Genomic DNA, 9,114 nt, shown 5'->3' with positions numbered 1-9,114 from the left:
ATTAAAAATAACTTTTTATTTAAATACATTTTTGATTACTTTGTCCCTTTCTGAATAATCAATATAGTGTTTTATTGGTTTTAGTGAACCAGTCAAAATTATTCTTTAACTTAAAATACAACTTAGTTTAACAGCTAGCTAATATATAAATGTAATCTGAGAAATGTCCAGTCAGATGTTTCTCCAGTTCAATATTTTGACACTAAGCCAGTCCTTGCACAAAATGTTGATATATTTTCTTGTAATCTTAGAATTACATAAACAATATGATTTGTTTAGGCAGTTTTACCTGCCCAACAATAAAAAACACTATAAAAAAACAAAAATACAAACAAAATGGTCCCTTTTCCTATAGAAAAGGAATCTGGAAATCTTTGTATATTCAAAACGTAACTAGGGCCTTGCAGGTTCAGTGTTGGATGTTTAAAATGTTCCAGGTTATCTTAGTCTAGATTTGTTTGTATTTCATTTTGGTATAGTTATATAAATTGGCTTTCATGGGCTACCAGTTCATCGGCTATTCAGATACTAGTCGTTCTAGTTGCCTCTTTCTTTTTCAGGCTGTTGCTGGAACCTGAAACTCGGTTGTATTTCTGCGCACACAGTTTACCAGGACCTTTCAAAATAAAGTGGTTATTGCTTCCATAGTTCAAAGTCCTGGTGGTATTCCCTGAACCATATCTTTGGGTCGACTTAACTCCCCCCCCAAAAATCACACGTCCTTAGCCGTAGCATCAAATACTGAACATTTAAAGTTATAATAAAACTCCAGGACCATCCAGCAGTGCTGAATCCTTTTATTTTACTTACAGAGTTGAAATTTTATTCCAAGTTTGCTAACGGTGAACACATTCACGAAGCACAGCTACCAGAGACTACAAACAGTCCAGTTCGTCAAATGTACACACTGATTTAAAGAGGGAAACACCCGGTACCGGCTTCAGCATGTTTGCACCAGTACCGCCACAGCTGGGCTCCGAACTATTTGTATTTTTATTTTTTTGTTGTCGTTTATTTAATCGGCACAAGTAACTCTAGTGCTGATGAGAACAAAGGTCATTTATAACGTCCGGGTCGTAACTTAGAAGCAGCTTTCTGCTTGGTGTGGAAACGGGGACCGAAGCGATGACGGCGTTTTTCTTCTCAAATAAACCAACCGATGGGTGAGCGTCGCGGCTCCCACTGAGTGCGGGAGTTTTTTATTTTGCTAAATCAGTTTTTCCAGTCCAAACTCATCAATAAACAGTTGAAACCATCTGTGTAACACCAGCTGCAGGACTAGAAGAGGCGTCATCAGAACGGCATGATCACATTTTATACAACTTCTACTCATTTAACAGCGAGAGAACAAAAAAAACCTGTACTGGGAGAACACAATGTGTGTGTGTGTGTGTGTGTGTGTGTGTGTGTGTAAGTCATTCACATAACCAGTAAAGTCAGATAAGGCTTCTTCTACAATGTGCAGCTAAAAATCATGATACACTTGATAGAACATGAACATTCAAATGCTAGATCGACTCCTTTGTTGCTGTCCTTCAAAAACACAACCAGCAGATATGACCTCTTGGCACAAGCCAGAAATGTTGCACAACAAACAAACCCAGACAAAGAAAAGGCTGAATTATTAAATGTGGTCCCAGTGAGAGCAGGCGGATGTTTTTAACGTAAAAACGTCACTGCCGATAGTCCGGTCAGGCCGTTTCAGGTTGATATATTTTTACCAATTTAGGTTTTTTCTTCTAAGGGCTACATATCATAAAAATGAAAGCATAAAAGTCTTTGATTTTTCTTCAAGATAAAGCAAATTAAAGTAAACGCTGATGATGGAAAACAGTGTTTGATGCATTCGATAACTTTTTTTCAGTATTAAACCTGCCAAAAAAGAAAAAAAAAGTAGGCAGATTCCGATCTCAAGCAATTTGATTGGTGCGTCTCTAAATGTAGCACTTTCTCTTAAATCCAATCAGAAAGATGTCACTCCTCTGGGTTACTGAGATTTCTCTGCCTCTTTTTGTGTCTCTGCTCTCTTTTTTTCCATCTCATTTGCCTCAAAAGTCCAGTTCCAACAGAAACTTTGCAACTGGACTATCCAAACAGAAACGGTATTTTACTAAGCGTAGTGTTTTTGGTGAAATAATGATCAAAAGAGGAAAGAGGCAGAAGACGGCTCACTTTAAGTACTAACGGCACAACAGGAAGTAGGCTGAAAGTGCAGAAAAGACGGAGCAGAGGAAGACGGAAGAGTCTTTGTCACAACATGGGCCCATTTCCTGGTGAACTTGACTCCAGTCTCTAGTTTTCCTAACATGCAGGCTCCTGTTCTCAAGCTGGTGACGTCTGGAAAGCCTAAACCATGCAGGTTACACGAACAAAGCAGCAGCACTTCATGCCTTATGCTTTGCTAATGTACCAAGTATGTAAAGATATCTGAAGATCAACAATTTGTACAGTGAATAAAAAAAAAAAGACTAACAGATAAGCACTGAGCCAGCAGTTAAAATGACAGCGATGATCAAAAATAATCTGTTGGTTATTTGTAACAAATGCCCATGTTGTGTCACAAAAACAGGAAGGCAAAAGTGGGTGTAAAGCAGAGAAAGTAACATAGAACAGATATCAGGCAATTTCTGCAAAACATACTTACAAAAACAACAAATGTCTCTTCATTCTGCTCAGTAATATATGGCTTTACAACACAAACAACCCTAAACAAATGGCAATACTGAAATAAATACGCACACAAAGATAAACGGGAACATTTTCCAAGGCCTTGACCAGAAGAATGTAAGGAGAAACAGAAGCTGAGTGTAATGTTGTACGTACAGATCTGTGCTTTTACTGCAGTGTTGGTGGTATGGTGAATATGGAAGTCCAAAAGTGACACAATTCAATAAATAAATCACTCGATTAGTTCAATGTGTTCCAATTCATCAAAATTAGAAGTAAATCTAAGTAATGTCTTCAGAAATATATGGCAAACATAAGCATTTTATATGAAAAGCATAAATGATTATTTCACTGTTAGTAATTTCTCGTTTGCTATTGGGCGGAGCCAACACTGCGCAGGAAACTGGAGCAGCGTTTACGCAACACAGTGCTAACTGATTACTGACATTCACAAACGTAACTCTAAAATATTATCAAATATGACTAATTACAGAATTTCACATTTGATGAATCATATATTCACAATTGAGATGCATAATTGGGAATTTACTTATTTATAAAATGCAGCAACTCTAATAATGACATAAGTAAATAGGTTTTGATTTATGAATTTGTGGCACATTGGGGCTTCCGTAGTTTAAATGTTCCTGGTTTGTCTTCTCGGTTCTGGTCAGAGCTGTAAACAGTGGACCTCATCGTAGGTTAAAGCCCTCAGCAGAGTTTAACCCTTCATATAGACTCTCCTCACTTCTGCCTGAAATAAACATTAAACATCTGAGTTAAAGACACAGCCAATCAAAATCTGCGCCAGACCTCCTAACTATGATGTAATTGATCTATTAGGACATAAATATTGTACGTCAGTGCAGCTAAAGCAAAGCTGTTCAGTACTCTTTAAACAGGCTGGCAACATAATTTCAATAAATAAAATACAAGATATATATTATTTATTTCTATATAGATATCTTTGTGTATAAATAATGTAGTACAGACAATGAGTTTTGTTGTAACTGTGCTCAGAGGGGGAGAAAACCTAATCGCTCGGCTGTTTTTGCGATAGTTTGCTAATTAGCTCTGTGTGATGAGATCTCTGCCTGCTTTGCCCTCGTGACTCAGACGTGAACAGCCCCTAGCTTAACGATGACGGGAAACACCCAGGGAGGATCGGTAACACTGACCCTCTTGCTGATGACTGATTTTATCCAATGGCTTCTCTACGGGTCAAGGCGTATATACAGGCGTTTAATGGGGAGCACGGGGAGAGTAGCGCGTGTTTCCGCGCGACACAAGCTAGAAAGTGACACCGATGTGTGTGCATGTCAGCGTTTAGACAGAAAATGTTTCTTCAGATTGTGTTCATCCACATTTTATTGAAGTGCTTTTTGCTATAATTATTATTTAGAATCTGTCTCGGCCCAGTAGGTGGCAGCGGCGGTCGCGGCCGGGGATTTTTCAGCTCAGACCCTGGTGAGGAAGCTCAGGTTCAGGGAGGTGGGAATCTGGATCGTTTCCAGGGCGAGGGAGGACGGGTTGAACGGGAAGGTGACCGGGTAGATCATTTTGGTGTCCATTAACAGCTGGGGACTCTCGCAGCGGTCTCGCAAGCGGGTCTGAAGAAGAAGAAGAGAGGGTCAGAAACGGTGAATACACTGAACAGACAGGAAGTCTTGGGATCAAAGCCAAAACAAGGAAGGACACTGTGACCAGATGACCCATCAGGTAACAGAAAACGAGCATCACTGACACAAAATATTAAGAAAGATTGTGTCTTAAAAAGTTTAGAAAAAAAAAAGTCCAGTCTGAAAACATTTATTTCCTCTGACCTTCAGAAACAGATTCAAGGTTTTGGGAAATTGTTACAACTGCAATTAAGTATGTCTTGGTTTTTATTTGTTTTATTATTTTATTGGTATTTTGCTACCAATTTTATTATTGTTGTTTAAAATAATTTTTTATCACACTTAAATTTTATTTCTTGTTTTACCAGAACCCCTGCCAGCCCCGATGGATGGATGGAATAAACTTGAATAATAAGTACAAGACAAAATCTCAACTTCCACAGCAGAGATGCAGTTTTTGTTTTTAGTTAAATGTGGCCTTACAGTGACTCTTTAATCACCGTATTTTATTATTTAACACTTTCAAACAGTTTTACTGCTTTAAAAAGAGACTGTTGCTGTTTTTTATGTGTGTTGGTGATATACAGGTGGTACAAACCCTCTACAAGCTACTTCACAAAAGCTCCACTACTTTTGCCTTAATGTGCTTTAAATCCGTACAACTAAATCCTTTTTTGTTACCAGTGATTTCATTGGTGTTTCATTAAACGTCTACCTGTATGGTTCGTATGAAAGAAACGGAAACTCTCTCCTCGAACTCGTTGACTGGAGTGTAGAGGTTCAGGACCTTTACGATCTGAAAGAGACGAACCGGACCAGAAATCGTTTAAAGGACCGGATGGATGATGGCCTGAGCTTTCTTTCAGATGTTGCTGAGGTTCGCACCTGAGCGGTGGTGAGAGCGTGGCACATGGAGCAGATGGCCTCGGCGTCTTCGTCCGTCTTCTTCTTCACTTGCAGCAGCTGGGCGGCCTGGATCAGAGGCTCCAGGGTCTCTTTGGCTCCACAGTTCATCAGCCCTTTGTCTCTTAGCCACTCCTCCAGCTGGCTCACATTGTACCTGCACACGTCCGGCGTTAACTACAGGCTCTCACAGTGAAAACAAAAACAAAAAACGTCTCAAACTCAGCAGCTGGCGCCTCCTACCTGATCTGCATGCCTTTGCTCCAGGAGCACATGTCCTTGCGCAGCAGCAGGTTGTTGAGCGTGACGGCTCCAATGATGTAGAAGAGCTGCTTCACCACCTGCTTGATGAGCTCGGGGTCGGTGCCGTGCTGGCACATGGTGGAGTGGAAGGCGCTGAGCTGCCGCAGGATGGAGTCCAGGGTGTAGGTCCCCTCGTCGGCGATGCTGGACGTCCGCTTGCGGAGACCCGTGGGCTTCACTCCGGACACGCCCTGGATGGTCTCATGCTCCAGCATCCCAGACACTGCAAGGAGAAAACACAGTGATATGGCGCCGTGCTGAAGCACCCAAACACACGTAAGCTTCTGCAAAAACACTCAATCAAGGATTTTTGGTCTAGTTTCTAGTGCAAATACCTTAGTGCACTTGAAATAAGACAAAACTAACTTACAAGTAACTTTTCAACAAGAAATATGAAATAGTTTAAGTCAATAATTCCTCATACTGATCCCAGTGAGTGAAATAATCTACCAGTTGAACAAGTGTTAAATCATCATACAATCCACTTTATTGTGACAACATAAGCTCATGTATAGCTTTATTATGTCTCTTAATAATATGACACCAAAGTCCATGTGGTCTTTGTTTGTCTCTCTCTTTTTCTGTCTGGCAGTATCTTAATGTTTTGTTTCAATCTGATGTAGCTTTGTAACTTTATACATAGGATTTTTTTTAAAGAAAAAGTATTAGTTCCACTTGCACATTATTTCACTTATAATGTTGGAAAAATGTCTTTGTTATGAGTGAAATAATCTTCCAATTGCAAAAACTTAAAATTTATGAATTTATTTTCTAGTGCAAATGTCTTAGTACCTTTGAAATAAGACAAAACTAACTCACACATCACATTTCAACAAGAATCAGGAGCTTGTTTTAAATCAATTCATGAACATTGATAAAAGGACTGGTTCTACTGGCAGATTATTTTTCTTATTGCATTGGAAAAATGTCTCATTATAATTGAAACAATCTGCAAGTGGAACTTGTACTCTTTCTGTTTTTAAATATTTCACTTATTTCTGGATCACAGGTGTAAATAACTTTAAATTATTACTGCATCTGTTTGGTTTCGTATTGTTTTTATTTTTTTTATGTTTGTGCTTTGTGATTTCGACAAACAAGTGTAAATGTTCTGGGTTTGTTTTCACATATTGCAATAATCATGAGGAGTAGATCAGTTCAATTTGATGTGTAGGAAAAATATAAGTTAGCCTTGTGCTGCTGTTCGGTGGAGCTGCTCAAACTACTGCAGTGTTTTGAAGCGTTGTGCCTCCACCCACCTATCATTGGCTGCAGGATGTTCTCCATGCATTTGACCAGCTGCTGGTAGATCTGGATGGCCAGGTCACTGATCACCTGTCTGTACTCTGCCAGGTCAAAGTTGGACAGGCAGTGCTCATTCTGCCTGGATGTATTGTGCTTCATAAAGACCTGGGGCAAAAACAAAACAAAACCCCCTGAAATATCTGCCTTAAAATAGAACAAATGCTGCAACTTTTCCATATCAGGGCAGTGAGGGCAAAATTACAGCAGATCTGCAAACATGAAAAGTCACTTTTGATAAACATTTGCAACTTTGGTTCTAGTATGCAAACACGACGCTAAAGCTGAGTCTGAATTATCAACTAACATGAGCGATGGGGTAACAGTAGCATGGCGGCTATTTGCGTCTCGCTGTATTGATTTTCTTCACTCCATATCTCTGCTTGCTGTTTTTTCATCTAAACCAAATAATGAGCCACAGAAATGATCCCATAAACATTTCTACCTGCACCGGGCCAAAGTGTGGAAGGAGAAACCAGACAAAATGGAGCACAAATTGTTTTATATAAATATTCAGTGGAGAAAAAAAGCATTTATTATGCGAAGAGTTTGACCGCAGTAAAAAAAATTGTCATTAATTACTGATGAAAAATAATTTTTGACATGCCACTTGTTACGTCAAACTTTGTTTTATGTCAATCAAGCAATAAATTTGAGCTATAAAGCACCCTTCATGTTGGAGGAAACACATAATAAAGGCTAGCAAGGATATATTAGCAGCTGGTTATAAATAGTCGCACAACACAACCAAGATGTTTTACACAGCAGAAAAGTCCAGCCAGAAAAAAGGAAACATGGAATATGTGAGATTAAATAGTTCTGCCCCAACAAAATTTAAGACTTGTAATTAACAAATTTAAGGCCAACCTGTTGTTTTTCAATGAATTTAAGGCCTTAATTTTAGACACATGTTAAATCTAAATCTGCCAGGTGTATGAATAACTTTCAATAACGTTGAACTGTAGTTCTGCTAGCATTAGTGCTAGCCTCTTATACAGCTCTGATAATGATCAGACATTCAATTATTTTTCACTTCTGCCTTATGTGTGCAGGGAAAAAGGATGAAGAGGCTAATATTTAGCAAATTGTATTTTCTTTTTTTTTATTTTGGTGTGCAGGTGTGTTGGTGTCACCTCATCTCCGCTGTATTGTTTCAGACAGTGCAGGAAGCGGCAGGTGTTGGCCAACCAGAACGAGACGGTCTCAAAGTCATCGCCTCGTTTCTAAGAGGAGCAGAAGAAGAAGAAAAGGTATCGGCATCAACAGATCTTTTCTCACCAGCCACCGTCACTCAGCCCGATTCTTCTCTGCAGGACTTCCATTACGTAAACGCACCTTGAGGATCTTCTTGATGCTGTTGATGGTCGACGTGAGCAGAGTCCGAACTTTCTGGTCGTCGTTGACGTAGTCCGAGTGTCTCAGACACATGAACAGGATGTAGGCCGGCAGACCTGGGATCAGATTCACGGCTACGCCGCGAGGCTTCAGCTCTGGAAGGTCGAAGGAACACCTTCAGATTTCTCACTTCATAAAGATCCCAGTATTATTGGTCATCTCAGCTTTATTTTATTTATTTATTTATTTGAGAAATGGCTACATAAAAGAAGAGCCTGTGAATAACTTTGTTCCTTAAAGGTCATTAAAAAACCTGAACTTCTTTATATAAGATGGCCGTTTTTACCCAGAATGAGATTCTTAACCAGCTTCATCTCATCCTCCTTCTTGTACTCCAGCATTCCCTGGAAGTCTTTCTCCCTGCGGGGGATGTTGACCGGGTGGATGGGCTCCTCCACCATCTGTCCCGGAGACGTCTGTCCCTCGGTGTGACCCGCTGGGAAACAGGGTTCAGGACACACTTAGCTTCATATCTACAGCACCTTCGTTTTTACCTCCATATCTTTTTACATTTTATTTAGTTTTGACTTCAGATTTGTTTTACTTGTTAGGGTTTTTTTTTTTGGGGGGGGGGCTCAGTTTTCTATATTAGTTTTTATTATTTTGAGTTATAGTTTGTCTTCTTTTTTTTTTTGCAGTAGGAGTTAAGCATCAGCATAACAAATTTCCAGAAAACTATCCCGGTTTTCAGAGAGCGTAATGAACGTGCCGTACCCCCCATCTCTCCGATCCTCTTGGAGTAAACCTTCAGCTGCTTCTTCAGCTTCCGGATGGTTCTGTCCTGCTTCTCCAGCTGCTCCATCAGATCCTAGAACAGACGCAGGGGATGAGAGCAGAGCATGATCAGGCCTACAAATGTTGCCCTCTAGTGGTGGGTAAGAAAGAAAGACACAAAAACCAAACAGAAGATGGTGCAGCAGGCCAT

The 9,114-nt window shown here is 39.8% G+C and overlaps 1 protein-coding gene across 7 annotated transcripts in view; it reads right to left on the bottom strand.

Moving 5' to 3' along the window:
* Positions 1 to 782: 782 nt before the first annotated feature.
* The window catches only part of myo5a (myosin VA), a 68,927-nt gene continuing 60,595 nt past the window's right edge, over positions 783 to 9,114 (bottom strand). For all 7 annotated transcript variants that reach the window (XM_023332692.1, XM_023332696.1, XM_023332690.1 and 4 more), the window contains 9 exons: positions 8,904 to 8,997; positions 8,476 to 8,625; positions 8,130 to 8,284; positions 7,928 to 8,017; positions 6,752 to 6,902; positions 5,433 to 5,715; positions 5,172 to 5,346; positions 5,002 to 5,082; positions 783 to 4,277 (listed from right to left, as the gene is read on the bottom strand). In XM_023332692.1, coding sequence (XP_023188460.1) covers positions 4,125 to 4,277; positions 5,002 to 5,082; positions 5,172 to 5,346; positions 5,433 to 5,715; positions 6,752 to 6,902; positions 7,928 to 8,017; positions 8,130 to 8,284; positions 8,476 to 8,625; positions 8,904 to 8,997 — 1,332 coding nt within the window. In that variant the 3' untranslated portion in view covers positions 783 to 4,124. The remainder of the gene's footprint in view (positions 4,278 to 5,001; positions 5,083 to 5,171; positions 5,347 to 5,432; positions 5,716 to 6,751; positions 6,903 to 7,927; positions 8,018 to 8,129; positions 8,285 to 8,475; positions 8,626 to 8,903; positions 8,998 to 9,114) is intronic.

This window comes from Xiphophorus maculatus, chromosome 4 (genome assembly GCF_002775205.1).
Source record: "Xiphophorus maculatus strain JP 163 A chromosome 4, X_maculatus-5.0-male, whole genome shotgun sequence".
Taxonomy (NCBI): Eukaryota; Metazoa; Chordata; class Actinopteri; order Cyprinodontiformes; family Poeciliidae; genus Xiphophorus; species Xiphophorus maculatus.
Note: the sequence above shows the minus strand (reverse complement) of the source record. Positions and strands in the feature narration are given on the sequence as shown.